This window comes from Telopea speciosissima, chromosome 8 (assembly GCF_018873765.1).
Source record: "Telopea speciosissima isolate NSW1024214 ecotype Mountain lineage chromosome 8, Tspe_v1, whole genome shotgun sequence".
Classification (NCBI taxonomy): domain Eukaryota; kingdom Viridiplantae; phylum Streptophyta; class Magnoliopsida; order Proteales; family Proteaceae; genus Telopea; species Telopea speciosissima.
The window spans coordinates 61,858,120-61,874,264 of NC_057923.1; the positions used below are offsets into that span (position 1 = coordinate 61,858,120).

At 41.6% G+C, this 16,145-nt stretch overlaps 1 protein-coding gene across 2 annotated transcripts; it reads left to right on the top strand.

Moving 5' to 3' along the window:
- Window positions 1-14,205: 14,205 nt before the first annotated feature.
- LOC122672660 (putative GDP-L-fucose synthase 2) lies at window positions 14,206-15,548 on the top strand. Of its 2 annotated transcripts, none has more exons than XM_043870130.1 (2): window positions 14,206-14,343; window positions 14,446-15,548. In XM_043870130.1, the coding sequence occupies exons 1-2, from the start codon at window positions 14,325-14,327 to the stop codon at window positions 15,399-15,401; spliced, it is 975 nt and encodes a 324-aa protein (XP_043726065.1). In that variant the 5' UTR covers window positions 14,206-14,324; the 3' UTR covers window positions 15,402-15,548. The 2 variants fall into 2 exon arrangements, with proteins under 2 accessions (XP_043726065.1, XP_043726066.1); XM_043870131.1 differs by having other exon boundaries at window positions 14,213-14,343; window positions 14,449-15,548.
- The last annotated feature ends 597 nt before the right edge of the window (window positions 15,549-16,145 follow it).

Consider the following 16,145-nt stretch of genomic DNA (forward strand, 5'->3'; position numbering starts at 1 on the left):
ATGCGATATTGTACAGAGGGAAACTGATCCGTAATTAAGTACTTAAATTGGGTTTTATTAGTTGTACCTACTTGGCAGCATATGTGTTGCCAGGGAATATGGTGTTGGACTGACACATGGTGCGCTAGGTGGAATCCCAATGGGATCCTACTCCTTTCTTATTAGTCCTACCCATATATGTAGCACCTTTTATTATTGGCCATAGACCATTTTTTTATGGTCATTGGATGAGATTCTTTATGTGAGATGAGATCTCACATAAAGATAGAGGGAAATGTTAAGAAAAGGAATCTTTTCTTTGCATCTTGTGGGATTGAGAATCCTATTGCAATAAAATCACATCCTTTAAAGTGAAATATTTTGATTGGTTCCAATTTGGACACCATATCACAACACTTGCCAAAAAAAGTTGGGAAATTTATGCATACCACCCCTGAGGTTTGATGAAAGGATATTTTCACCCCCTAGGTTTGGAAAATTCTACGTACCCTCCTGAGGTTTGCAAACGGTAACAGATAGGTCCATTCCGTCAGTTCATGACTAATACTGTTAAAAAGTAGACTTGAACTGACGAAATTGCCCATACAAAAAAAGAAAAGAAAAAAAACACCTGCAACTCATCTTCCCCAATCGATTTTGGGGAAGATGAGTTGTAGGTTTCAAAACCCTTTCAACATTGATTCTTCACCTCATCTTCTTCTTCTTCCTGGTTCTCACGTTCCTTTTCTAAACCCTAACCTAGAACCAAGTGGGAAATAATTTTCCAATTCCAATCGATTCTCAGTAGAATTTGTGTAAATATAACAATTGAAAATTTGCTGAAATTCAAGTACACCAACATTGCCCGCCCAAAGTACAGAACTCACTATACATTCATGGCAAAAATAGAAAAACAAGGGATCCACCCTTATTTATGGGTACATTGTTGCTCCGGCAAGGAGCTGTCGAGTCAAGATAACTCAACAGAGGCATAACACCTTTTTCCCTTTCACTGGATGAACAAGAACTTTCTGGTTTCTTTTATTTTCTCTTGTTTGTCCTTGCGAGAGTGTAAGGAGATTCAAAGAACCGATTAACCAAGGTGAGATCCAGAAAAGTAACAGAGATTGTAGCCACATTACAGATAGATGAAAAATCGCATCCCATTTACACCAAATTAAGAAAATGAAAGTGCAGAATATAAATACAAATGAAAACTAACCGATTCCAGTAGTCGTGTGGATACTCTTTTCGATAAGGAACAGAAAGGGCACGAAAACCGCAAAGAAGAGGAGAATTACGACAGGTACACTACTCCGACCGCATCTGTTCTTCTGAAGGCCAGCACCAGAGTATCCCCGTTTCAAAGCCATGGTTAATTGGTCAGATCAAAACCACCTTTTCTGGCCAGGAAGGGTTTAAAAAAAAGTAATTGTCATTTGAAGAAAAATTTAAAAAGAGAAACAAAGTGAATGAACGGTGAATTGAAGTACAGATCTTTGCCTAATCCAACCTCAGATGCTTAGAATCGATGACCGTCATATCCAGAAGAGAGAAAAGGATAAAAGAATGTAAAAAATGAGGGATACGACACGAAGACGCCAAGCCAAAATGACAGTAAGTTCAACCGTTCAAGAACAAGAGTTCCAGTAGTGATAAGTGAAGAACTGCTAAGGAAACGAAGGAATGTATGAACACAGACTCAGAAAGTGTTGAATGTCTCTGTATGAGTCTCAGACTCTCAAGCTCACACACAGAGGGAGAAGACGACATCAATAGGTTTTGTTTGTTTAAAAGGCGATAAAATGGAAGGAAACGTAAACTTGAAGCTTGTCGGTGAGTAGTTCCAAACTTTCGATGTAGTTCTCACACTCCATGTGCTTCTGGTTTGGATATTGTTTAAGAAAAACCCAAAACCTGCAACTCATCTTCCCCAATTCGATTGGGGAAGATGAGTTGTAGGTTTTTTTTTTTCCTTTGTAAGGGTAATTTTGTCCATTCATCTTTTATTTGTTTTTGGATTCTTCATAGAAGGGCAATTCCGTCAGTTCAAGTATACTTTTTAACAGTGTTAGTCATGAACTGACGGAATGGACCTATCTGTTACCGTTTACAAACCTCAGGGGGATACGCAGAATTTTCCAAACCAGGGGGGTGAAAATATCATTTCGTCAAACCTCAGGGGTGGTATGTGTAAATTTTCCAAAAAAAATTTTGGAAAGAATTTTGTTAAAAATTGACAAGAATTGTCAGTAGCAACACAAGAGAACTCTCCAAAATCATTTTGGCTCTCCCTCTCTTCACGAGAAATTGATATCCCTCTCACTTGTGCCCTAGAGTGGTGGTGAGGTTAAGATTTTTGTGAAAAACATTTAAGTGTTAGCTATAGGATTTACATCATCGGGACCATATCCCTATGTCTGTGGGAAGTACCAATTGTGAAAGAGCTAAGATCGCGATTATGTCTTGTATGATTGAGGCTTAATGTAACCTCTAATCCCTCCCTTTATATGGTTGTAAAAATTTTGATTGGTTGTTCCAACTAGTAGGACGATCCATCCGTTGCCGCACTCATTCAATGGTATCAAAGCCTCCCACCGGTGGGGGTGGGGGATTTTCAATTTATTTCAATGTCTTATTGCATTTGATCCATTTTATTTCATTAAAATTTTATGTTATGGGCCAAAGTGTTTTGAGATCAAGTGGGGCTTTAAGGAGTTTCTGGGAGGGTTGCTCCTTGGGTATAACTGTTGGATTTTACATATAATCCCATTAGCCTTCATTTTAAATGGTTCAGTGTTATTTATATGGGAGAATGTTTTTTGCGTGGGACGCAGGGGCCACGCCCACGCACAACAGGGGCCGGAATGACCGCCATCCCCCATGTATGGCAAAAATTCCACCCCCTTTTGTGCAACCGCATGCACTCTCATTGGTTGGTGCACATGGCATGGTCCCTGCGTCTCACCCAGAAAACAATGCCCTTATTTATATATAACAATGGGCCATTAAGCTATATGTCACTATATTGCATTCTTGTCTTTTTTAGAAAGCTGTATGAGCCAAGAACTTTAACCCTATCAAATTATATGTGATTTAATGTTGGAGAAAATGTTGGGGGTATGCTTTTCAGCATGTACATGAGATGATGGTATATTATGTGATAATGTGCCATATATAATTTACTAAGAGTAAGTAAACTTTACTTTTTTGTCTTGTTTTGTTGAGAAAAGTTAGTAACCTTTACATGTGTTTTTATAGATGTTGTTTTCACATGAATAAAATGAAATGAAAGGATCAAATGCATGATGCAGTCAGCGGTTATGGGATTTAAAATTCCTTATGTGGATGATATGGCGAGGGCGGCCTTGGTGCAACGGTAAGGTTGTTCCATTGTGACTACGTGGTCACGAGTTTGAGTTTGTAACAGCCTTTCAGTGAAAGCATGGGTAAGGTTGCATACATTATGACCCTCCCTAGACTCCGCTCTGGTGGGAGCCTCATGCACTGGGTACACCCTTATTATGTGGATGATATAGCATGCATGTGATGATGTTCCTCTCTCTCTCTATCTTTTTACAAAGGTTGTACTCCCCTCGGGCAACCCAATTTGTGGGTCGGTTTCCCAAGGTTTCTTTATTTAAATATTGTAATAAATAAAATTAAGATTTTCTTTTTACTTGATCGTGAGTTGATTGGGGGCGTTGATTGAGAGAACATCGATGGCGATGATCAAGGGATGATCGCTTGCTTCAAGTTTCTGATGAAGTTTATATTTTCATTATTTCCAATGTAAATGTTATATTTGGATGTAATTTGCATTTGTATTAACACTTAAATTTAGTTGTATAGGAGTAACTAATAAGGATATGTTGCTCCCACCCATCTTGGAATCAAAGTGACTTGCATGAGTTGCAAAGTCATTTTGACTTCAGATGCCATCCCATAACCACTAAAGTAGTTTAATCTCTTGTGATGTTTGTTTTATATGCTATCATTTATGTTTGCTTTATTTAATATATACATGTGATGTATGTATTACAATACGATTGTGTTTGTATGTGCGTTCCTTATTCTCTCATTGCAAAGCAAGTGTGATATGAAAATTGTAACATGTGGGATTCTCATGGCCTCTCGTGATCAGTGGGTGTAGAGGTTTTGCCGATGCCGATAGGATAATGCTTTAGTAGTTTGATGTGATAGCCTACATTCATCTCTTGTGTAATAGGAAGTGGACATGGTTAGTGCAGACGTACTATGATAGTAGACGCTAACCCATAATGTCATGATTCACTCCAAGATAACATGGTAATTGGAATTGATAAAAGAAGAAGACACAGTATAAACAAAAGAAGCTAATTCATTGAAATTAAAATTATTGTTAGCATCAAATTCTAACATACTAGACTCATACTAGAGTAAATAGGAGAGGATGACAAAGAGAATCTAACTCAGACTCAGAACTACTGGTACTCTCATAGAAATGATAAGCTTTCAATTTGATCCAATTGAGAATGACTCCTGCTGGAGGGTTAGAGACTCACTCCTTGTTTTCACTCAATATTGCAACTGCTTCTTTGAATAGTTCTTCTTGTTAAAGGCTATCTCTTTGTCCTGACAATCTTATTGGAGTCCATGAGATCTTCTTGAGGAATCTTCAACCAATCCATATTGTCTAGGAAGATTTCAAGGCTTGACAACATTTTTTGGAAGATTTCATCAAACTATTTTTTTTTTTTGATAGGTAGGGGGGATGTAGGATGTGAACCAGGAGACTTGAACTCAAGACCTCCTGGTAGCAATGGACCTTTACTCACCACTAGCTACCAAGTGCGCTAGGCACTTGACCACGACTTCATCATATTATGGTTCACTAAAGCCACAATATGGGAGAGTGTCTCCCTTTCTTTCTTTTATGAAATACCCATTTAGAATTTTTCAGTAGGGACTAAGGGTATTTACCTGTTTGTGTTGATGTTTTTTTTTTTTTGCTTTCTCAAGTTCTTGTATTTTTTAAGGGTTTAGTTTCTATAACTTCCTCATGGCAGTTTCTTTCTTTCTCGTCTCTACAAGTTTGGCAAGGTCCTCCGGTGGAGGTGTAAATCCTAGGCTATAGTACTCATTGATGGGGAGTGTCAAAACTTTTGAGTTTCCTTGAAAGTGCTTGCCTAGTCCCATACTCAAGAAATATCCCATTTCTTTGAGCATATTGGGGACAACCGTTTTGCGACTATTCAATTGAGTAATTCAGGGATTCTTTTAGGGGTTGAGCTGGGTAGATGGCACACATAGACTAGAATCGAAATCCACCTGGATGGTATTCACATGCTTCACCACAGATTGTTAACTAACTAGATTCCACATTGGCTAGAGTGTTCACAAATTCTGGGTCCCCCATAATGGTAACTAACTTATTATCTACTAAGAACTTGAGTTTCTGATGGGGTGAAGACGTAATTGCCCCCACCAAGTCTAATCGTAGACTATCGAGGAGCATGTTGAAAGAGGAGGAATGTCAATAACTTGAAACTCAACTTTGACCTTGACTGATCCTACAATAATTTTAGTATTGAGGATTCCTATCACATTCCTCCTAGTATTGTAGTATCCACATATTCATTGGGTTGATTGTTATAACTTTTCTAGGTCAAAACCCAAAAATTAGGCCATGTTTGTTTAGTGGGGTCTTAGGGTTGGGATACTTGTGGGATTGGGACCCACATGGGCATGGGGTGGGAATCGTAAATTGACAGGAATAAAAAAGATAAATTTCTCCTTAATTTTACCAAATTTTGCTATTCTACAGTTGTTTGGTTGAAGAGGAGAGAGAGAGAGAGAGAGAGAGAGAGAGAGAGATATGCAAAGTCCCATCTTCATCATCTTCTTCTTTCTCCCTTTCCCCGTTGTTCACCGCAGGCCTACAGGTGCTGCCTTGGGTGGCACATCGTAATGGTGATGTACATCCACTGGATAATCAAGAGCCACATGAGAACCAGGGCTTTGTTGCAGATATTGATGATTCTAATAACTCTAATATGGAGATTACCTAGAAAAACAACAATGTTGATGGGGGGTCCCCAAAAAAGTAGATTTAGATTGAAGCTCCTGTAGACGCTGAATTTTGTCACCCCCCGGCGATGATGACAATAGGATACAGACAGACATCGATATCTCTCTCAAGAAGGACTTTTGTCCCTACATCTGAATCAAATCACCCTAACATCCCTAAAATGACTTATCAGACCCTTTTACTAAACACTGAAGGAGGTACTGCTCACCCTCCCCCACCACGGCGGTCCCGCTAGCTGGTTAGTGGACCATGGGGGTCTAGGGGGGCAGGCAGCCCCCCTGCGGGAGGTGTAGGGGGGCGGCGGAGCCCCCAACAAAAAATTTTCTGAAGAGTCAGAAGGGAGACAAAAACCCAAAAAGACCACGCCTATGGGCCCAGACAGAACCCCATTAGAGCCCATTTCAAGCCCAAAACAAAGGGAAAAAAGCACTGCGCTCCCACGGCGCCGTGCGGCTCCTTCCCACGGCACCGTGGAGATGTGTACCTGATTTTCATGGTGCCATGAGGGGGTGTAACATCAGCGCCGTGGACACCTCCACGACACCGTGGAGGATTTATCTAGCCAGGAGAGAGAAGGGGCCCCTCCCTATAAATAGGAGGGTCTCCCTCCCTCATTTCTCAAGCTTTTCTCAGTTAGGGAGACCCTCCAGGGCTTGTTTTGCCTCCTTTTCACCCTCTTTTCCTCCTTCTTTCCCTCATGAGTATGTGAGTGAGTGGAGTTCTTCGACGTGGGTAGATCCTTCAGTTATCCATCCAAGCATAGAGTGATTCTGCTCTTGGGTATTGTTATCCCGTCAGTGTACGGATAACGAAAACCCCCCTTCACAGCTGTTATTCTGTCTGTATACAGATAACAAGAATCCCTTATATAGCCGTTACTCTGCCCGAAGTTTGTGTAGTGAAACCCATCTCATATAGTCCTTACTCTGTCCGACAAGAGAGAGACAAGTCGATCGTCCGTCTCCACCAAAGCCGTGGGACATCACATATTTTGCACTCGGTGCGCTTTCATTTATTTCGTGTATTTCTTGACAGGTATTTGTATCTTTCCTTCTTATTATTTTTGGCATAATGTAGACAATTAAAGTAACTCGTTTTAGTGTACATAGTAAATGATTTTTCTTTCTTTGTCATGATTAGTGCATCATAACTTAGCCTTATATGTTAGTATGTGATATATTATTAAGGAAGAATATTCGAAAACCAGCATCTAGTAGAAAGACCGGTTTATCCGGGCGAGGTGGGTGCCTAACACCTTCCCACCCTCGTAACCTGACTACTTACCCTGAATCTCTGACCAGACCATATGGAATCACGTAGCCCTTTCCGCTAACCTCGGATGGGGTTACACTCATTAGGTCCTAGGCCCTAACCCTAGGTGGCGACTCCATTTCTTTATAAAGCATGATCCCAATCCCCATGATGATATATATCGAAGCCAATTCTTATCGTCATAAGGCTGAGGAATCCTCGTCCCGAGGACCACGGTACTTACAGCTCCTAATGGTGCATGTTGTAAAAGAAGGATGTCTTGTTGATGCTATGGGGGGGTGGCTTCTCTTTTGAGAAGAAAGAAGTTCCTGATTATAATGTAAGAAATAAATATCACTATAGGAAAGAAGTAAGACTTATCTTATGGCAAGTAATGTTAGAAAAGGAAAGATGTTGGGTCAATATTGGATATTAGACCCAATATTGGATTCCTCTAGCAATAAAGATTTTTTCTTAGTGGGAAAGATTGGATGGATTGGTGATTGAGTCCCAATAGGAAACTTAATATTCCTTGCTCATATGTGCTACCAATTTGGGAGTGAGAAGGCAAATCACATATATTTATGAGATTGCCAAAATTCAAGAAGCACTCTCTCATCCTTGAAAAATCGGTGGAGCACTCCCCTCCCTAGAACCGTTCTCTCTTCCTCTCCTTCTCTTGGTGTTTGATCTTAGAGAAAGTTTGGGTTTTGAGAACCCTTGTATGTGGAGGAGTTGGCTTGATCATGTGGGAACGTCAAGCTTTGCGTAATGCGCGGAAAAAGGGCTATCATCTGTTGGAGGTCTTGCATCTGTGAGATTCTAGGTAACGATCGATTCTCCTGTTGTTCTAGATAATTTAATAGCATTCTCCATTGATAGAATTGATCCTACCATGCTTCCGCAGATTTATGTTGATCGCCTTCAAGTAATTCTTCAAACAACGTCACACTTAAGAGAGTTGGTCTTCAAGTTACGATCATGAACATCAACGGTAGAAACAACAAGATTGAGGCGTGCCAATCGGCCACTCTCCTTAAGATTATATTAGCCCCCTATAGGTGTAAACTGGTTTATTTGTAAACTAATCTCCCAAGATACAACAATCTTTACAAGCCCACCCAAGAGTCCTTGCACTTGACTTGAGGGCCACATCGGTAGATTAGGTAACGCTCAATATTAAAGCAAAACTCAGAAAAGGTTTGAACACTATTCAACTTTTTCTATGTGAAAAAAGATACAAGAAAATATTTTAAAGGTATTTGAAGCAACAAAACATATGGATGGTTTGAGACAAAATGCAAAATCACTTTGCACATGAGGGTAATATTCCTATAAATAGAAGATCGAGTGATACCTCCTCAAGACATCCTTCCAATAAAACCTCAAAAGTCACTTCTTTTTTAAAACAACATTTGAAAGAAGAAAAGACACAACCATGTGAAAATGTGTCAAACAAACAATTCGGATTTGACTCTCGAGAACCAACAATTTTTTAATTGTACTTTTCGATTATGAACGTTAAAACCATATTATTCCTACAAAGAAAAGAAAACTTGAATATTAAGAAGCAGTTGAGAGCAATAAACCTCCGAGAAGAATGCATCCATGGGATTCTGAAAATATATCAAAGCTTGCAGGTGATTTCACTTCTACAAGGGAATTCCTAGGAGTTTTGGCAAAATCCCACCAAATCAATGAGACTTTACACAGGGGTGGGGTGGGAGAAACTAAAGGCCACGTGGATAAGAAAAAGGTAAGTGTTTTTTATTACCTCCCCAGTTTCCTACCCCATGTTACCAAACGAATTCGAATCCCATGTTGGTGGGATAATTCATACAACTATCCCACCCTTTAAATCCCATACTATCAAACAAACAGATCCGTAAAATGATTCGCATTTCTCAAGAGATATCCGGATCAGCTACCCACATGGGGATGAGTGGGGACAGATCTAACCCCTCTATTGGGCTTGGATCCCGCACGCTAGAGGTGGGTCCCATACCCCCATGGAGGGTTCCGATCTATCCCCACGTGGTTAGTAAATCTGAACTCGCCAGTCAATCTAAGCAGCGAGTCCGAATCAGCTACCCACATGGGCAGGAAATTTTACACCCCACATGCCCTCTTTACGTAACATCTGTCCAGTGGCAAACATAATTAAACAAAAGAGATAGTACTGTTAGTTCCTTATTTCAATTTTTTTTTTGGTTCTTATCTAATTTCTTCTTAGTAATTTGCCAAATGTGGCCAATACGTTTCTCCTTGAAACACGACTCCTTTTCTGCACTAAAAAACACACAGGCCAGGAAACCTCTCATGTCTCGTCGAGTACGACAGTTGCCCCTTCTCTCTTCCCGTCTCCCTCTCTCTCTCTCTCTCTCTCTGTGCAAATTGAAAGTTCGAGAAGATAAAGTCGACAGGAAACATCTCGTATCTCACCTCTAAAATTTTCAGATTTAGATCATCATCTAGAAAACCTCGATCTGAAAATTGGGAACAAATCATCATCCAGAGAGAAGAAAAGCTTTTCTTTCTTTCTTTCGAACAAAAAACTAAAAATTTGGAGAGATTCTATTAAAGATGGGATATTACAGCGTGCAGAAATCTAACATTTTGTTTATGAATTCGGAAGATTCTGATCCGGGCTCCTTTGGTTTCCTTCCTAATTTGTCCAGGCTTAAAGAGAATGACTTGGGATTGGAATTTTGGAAGCCATTGCGAGACCTCAAGTTGGAGCAGGAAAAAAAATACAACTTTTTAAAGATGGACATTGGTGGGGCTGTTAATCCGTGCCCAAACCCTGGTTTAAAGCCCGATCTAACCGGTCTGGTTAAACTTGTGTAGAATCGACGGCGGTGTACTCCAGGGAGCTATGGGCAATGATACTCAAACCGTCCCATAAGATCGTTAACTTTGAGACGGGGGAGGTCATCGAGAATAGGTTCATCGACAAGACAGGGGGAAGTTTGTCAACAAAGGAGTGTTCTTGGCATACCCTCCGCAGGCAGACCCGCAGGGCCAGGCCCAATTCGATGTACCTCTTTACGACGACTGGGAGTAAGCCATTATTCTTATACTCCATTTATAGCATAGATAATTGATAGGGCTTGGGTGTGTAGCACACCCTTTAATTAAAGATAGAGATGGTCTGTGGGCCTCATAAAGTTGAGGCCCAATAACTTGAACATGAACCTATGGTTTGGTGTCCAATCAAACAGACCCTAGAGCATTTAGGCTTAAAGACCAACACCCAGCCAAACATGCCCTAGGGACCTTTTCAAATAGATAGGTCTAAGACCACTATTCCCATATCACTCTAACCCTAAATCGATTTGGGGAGGAAAAGAAGAAAAGAAGAGAAGAAGAGAAGAAGAGAAGAAGAGAAAGAAGGAGAGGAAGAAGGAAGAGAGGAAGGGAGGAGGATTCACTCACTCACTATCCCCACTTGGTAAGTTCCTCACCTAACCGTTGTCCTTTCTCTCATCCCCATTAATCCTTACACTCTTGGATCTTGGATGGTGTCCTACCATTAATGGCTTCACCAATCTATTGGAGGAACCATTAATGGAAGGTACTAAAACCTCCTTGATATGGTAAGTAAAGGCTTCCATCCTCCCCATTTGATGACCTAAGCCATCAATGCCAACTCTAGCTCAAGAATACATTAGCTAGGGTTCATTGATTCCAATCTATCACCCATCTCTTGTGTAAGATTGGATTTATAAACCTTCTTGATGGTAAGATCTAAAACCCTAGACTAGGGTAACATTCTTGGCCATCATTGTATGGCATGACCTTAGAACATACCCATTTGGGCCATGAGACCAAAGCCCCAAGCCAAATATGCATTATAAACTTGTTTATGTAAAAAGGTAGTTACAATCGGGCTAAAACGGTAGGAGCAGCCCAGGTGCCTTCCTACCTTTTTAAGCCCTGCCTTCCAACCTTTTTCTCTCGGTGAAATACGGTAGGAACAGTCCAGAAATGCATCTACCGTTTTACCAATTTCTTCCTACCGTTTTATAATATTTACACTTTTGAAACCCTATTGATGCCTACCCTTTTGGGGACCTTAGTAGTAGTCTCTTGTGTGTCTTTTTGTGCACCTAGGGCACCCAAATACGGGGGTCAGCTCACGTTTTAGCGCGCCAGATCATTCACGATTCGATCAAACCAAAACTCAAGGTGAGGAAATCGGATACCCGAACCTATTTGCATTTCATTATATGATTGTCATACACGTACATGTATGTTTACTTGTCGAAAAATCTATTGTTTAGTGATGAAAACTCTTCCATGTTGAGTGTAGACACTAGGTTGCACTTTATTTTCAATTACTGTTATGATGTGATATTTGACTGAGAATATGGTGATGTATATTGTGAATGACAATGTTATGCGATTTGACAATGATGGAATCCATATGTTATAGTGTACGTACACCACTAGACAACAGGTGTTGTGGCTAGGCATTGCGTACCCAATGCTACGACCCTTGCCAACAGGGGTTTACGTGTTGGATGATCCCCCACTGAGAAACCAGCGATTCTGATTGAGGACTGGGATCGGCGATGGAGGACCGAAACCGTGGCAGTGGGGTTAACCTTGGGGGTTTGTTGGGTAAACCAGCGATTCTGGTTGAGGTACTGGGACCGGCGAGTCCGATTGAGGATCGAGACCAGCAAACTCCCTGTGCAACTCGGGTTTGACATCTCCGGATATGCCATCTGCGTGTGAGAGATGGAGGGTCGGGGATGCTACCTATGGCATTGTAATAGTACTATACCTGACTTAGGCATTTCTTTGGTAGGTAGATAATGTGCACGTGTAAGTTAGAGGGCGCGAGAGGATAGCGAGCCAGACGTGGAGGGACTATGGAGTCGACCTCTGACCTACGTGTGTACGTACCTTAATATGCATTAGATGTATGCTGGTTAGGATGATACTATACCCAGTGCTACGACCCTTGCCAACAGGGGTTTATGTGTTGGATGATCCCCCACGGGGAAACCAGCGATTTCGATTGAGGACTGGGATCGGCGATTTCGATGGAGGACCAGAATCGTGGCAGTGGGGTTAACCTTGGGGGTTTGTTGGGTAAACCAGCGATTTTGGTTGAGGTACTGGGACCGACGAGTCCTATTAAGGATCAGAACCGGTAGGCTCCCTGTACAACTTGGGTTTGACATCGCCGGATAGGCCATCCGCGTGTGAGAGATGGAGGGCCGGGGATGATACCTAGGGTGTTGCAGTAGTACTATACCTGACTTAGAGGTTAGAGTTAGGTGCACATGTAATCATTGTTTCATGCATCATAACATTATCATCCCTGCATATTGTAACCCTTTGCATGATTTGATTTACTCATTGGGCTCAGTGGAGCTCACCCCTCGTGGAAACTTCTTTTTAGATGATGATGCAAGTTTGGTGGAGCCAATCGGCTCAGAGCCTATGGCCCCTGAAGGCGGCAGTGGCAAGGACTGGTGGGCCCCTGAGGAAGGGGAGCATGGACCAGACTGCTACTGTGAGACTTGCGCCTTAGGAGAGTAGCTTCTTGAGATATTGGGCCGGTGGCCCCTTTTTGGATAATTACCTTTTTGGGATATTTATCTTTTTGGATATTACTTTTGATACTAACTATCTCATTATTTTGATCCCGTCATGAAGAATGTATTATTTATACAGTATGTAATGCATAAGTCCTGATGAGATGTCATCATGGTTTCGTGTGTGTTTGTGGCGGATTATTGAACAGGGATAAACATTGACAAGTTATGTTATTATATTATCATTTAGCTTCCGTTACTCTGATTTAATTATATTATATCTTCTGCTGATCATTTATGTCTTGTGCGGTGTGGATGAGTTAGCTTAACTACTGCATCTGTGATCCTGGCGGTAGTGCAAGAGCGTATTTGTATACTCTGATCATAGATTCCGGTGGTTTGGAATTCAGGGTGTGACAGGGGCGGTGGTGAAGAAGCAGAGGAAGTGGGAAAATTGAATATATATATATAAGGGATACAAACCGGTTGGATGATTTTACAGTGGAGAAAAAAAATTAATAAATTAGAGGGAGGGAGAGAGAGAGATGAACACTACAACCGTAGAACTCCATTCCCATAAATCCCTCATCTCGGGTCTCTATTCACTGTCGCAACCCCTTTGGCTTCCTTCCTAATTTGTCCAGCCTTAAAGTAAAATGACTTGGGATTGGGATTTGGGAAGCCATTTCAGGTCCTCAAGTTGGAGTAGGAAAAAAATAATCTAAAGACGAAACAGCGGTAAGGTGGCGTTGCAAAAGATTGGGGTGGAGCAGGGTCGAAGCAGAAGCAGTGGAAGGGAGAAATTGAGGGATGATATCAATGGACAAATTCTGTGCATTTAAAAATGCACAAGGGTTGTTCGGTTTTAGCCTAGCAATAAAGGAGTTGCAGCGGCGACTTAAACTGAGTTCGACAGCGAGATACAAGAGGTTTCTAATGTCGAGTATGAAAGTTGGAGCGACGACTTTTATCTTCTCTGACATCTAATTTGCGGAGACACGGAGGAGGGAGAGAGAAAATGAGGGGTGGGAAAAAATTAAAAAAAGGAAAATAAGGAACATTTGTTTGAAAAAACGAGCTAACGGAGACGGTTCTCATCTCCGTTTAGTTCCGTTTGCCATTGGACAGATGTCACATAGAGGGGCAGGTGGGGTGTAAAATTTCCTGCCCATGTGGGTAGCTGATCCGGACTCGGCCACAACTGCACAAGAATTAAAAAGACAAAAGGGTAAAATTGTCCACGCAGTTCTTCCAATCCTTTCTTCTATATTCTTTTGTCTCTGAAAGTTTAGGCAACGCGGTGACGCCGAGTGGGGAGGAGTCACAGGGTTGCAGCGGCGACTCCCACGGTGCTTTTGCGACAACAACTGAGTACTCTCTATCTGATTGAATAAGCGAAGGAATTTTGAGTTTTAGATTGCAAGCAGCGGTAGTCTGGTTCCTTTAGCAATAGATCTGGTCTCTCAATTGCAGCAATGGGAAGCACCGACAAAGGTACTCTCTCTCTCTCTCTCTCTCTTATACACACACCCCAACTAGTTGTTTGATTGAGATCTGAAAAGTATAAACCTAACTTTAGCTCTTGATCCATCTCAGAAGCCCAAGTCGATTCATTTTTGCCAAACAAAACAGCAAAGATCTTCGTCGCCGGCCACCGCGGCCTCGTCGGGTCAGCCATTGTCCGAAAACTTGAAGAGCTTGGATTCACCAATCTTGTTCTCAGAACTCACCACGACCTCGATCTTACCAGACAATCCGACGTTGAAGCTTTTTTCGCCGTAGAGAAACCCCAATTCGTGATCCTCGCTGCGGCCAAAGTCGGTGGGATTCATGCTAACAACACATATCCTGCCGATTTCATCGGCATTAACCTCCAAATCCAAACCAACATCATTGACGCTTCATATCGTAATGGCGTTAAGAAGCTTATTTTCCTTGGCTCTTCCTGCATTTATCCCAAATTTGCTCCACAGCCGATCAAGGAGGATGCCCTGCTCACTGCACCTCTAGAGCCAACGAATGAGTGGTATGCAGTGGCAAAGATAGCCGGGATCAAGATGTGTCAGGCGTATCGATTGCAGTATGGTTGGGATGCAATTTCTGGGATGCCCACCAATTTGTACGGGCCAAACGACAATTTTCACCCTGAGAATTCACATGTACTTCCGGCCTTGATCCGGCGATTCCACGAGGCGAAGATTTCGAATGCTAAAGAGGTGGTGGTGTGGGGCACTGGCTCCCCATTGAGGGAATTCCTCCATGTTGATGATCTGGCTGATGCTGTAGTCTTTTTGATGGACAAGTATAGTGGGTTGAGTCATGTTAACATGGGGAGTGGGAAGGAGGTGAGCATCAAGGAACTTGCAGAGTTGGTTAAAGAGGTGGTTGGTTTCCAGGGAGATCTTGTTTGGGATTCCACAAAGCCTGATGGGACCCCAAGAAAGCTCATGGATAGCTCAGAGCTCGCTAACTTGGGATGGGCACCAAAAATTTCTCTCTGGGATGGTCTCGTCGATACCTACAAGTGGTACTTGGAGAATCTCAAACGATGATTCAGCTTCAGGTGATCACCTCATGTGTTTTGTTGGGTGCTATTAGTGAATCTTTTGTTTCTTCAGTGTTTGTTTGTCTACACATTTATTTCTATGGAAGTTGTTCAAGTTTAAGTTATCGTTAGGATCACTATTTTATTGACTGAATTGCAGAGAGGGGAGATATGGGAGGGTGGAGAATGAGTAGAGAAATGGCTAGATCAGAGTTGCCTTTTACTTATTTAAGTCATGAATTACTGTTTTTCTTCTCTTCTATGATTAAACAGTTGGATATCAATGAAAAAGAAATTTGATTATAGCCTTATGTTGATATTTTTCCTACACAAATTAGTGGTGATTGATGGAAGTTGTCCTTGTATGCGTTTGTGACGAAGGAATTGTTATGGGTAGGAATTTGGCCTGTGTTTCACTACTTCGATCTGATCATGGATCAGCCCTGCTAAACTTTTAGCCATTGCATTTTAATGCAGTACTTTCAGGGTATTCTAACAACTTTCTTTTGTAGAAATGCTAACCCTTCAATAAACTCTTGCTCTACCTTGGACTGCTTTGTTGCTTGGGAAGATGATTATTTTCAGTGGGGTTTAAAATCTTTGAAACCTAACAAGTTTCAGCTTTTTGGTCTTAAGATGGAGTCTGGGTGTGAATCTAGATCAGATTGATTCCAAACAGTCAAGTTTCTGGAGGGTGAGGCCATTACGAAAAAGACTCTAGATACTCAAGGATGATTTAGATAGTACTGTA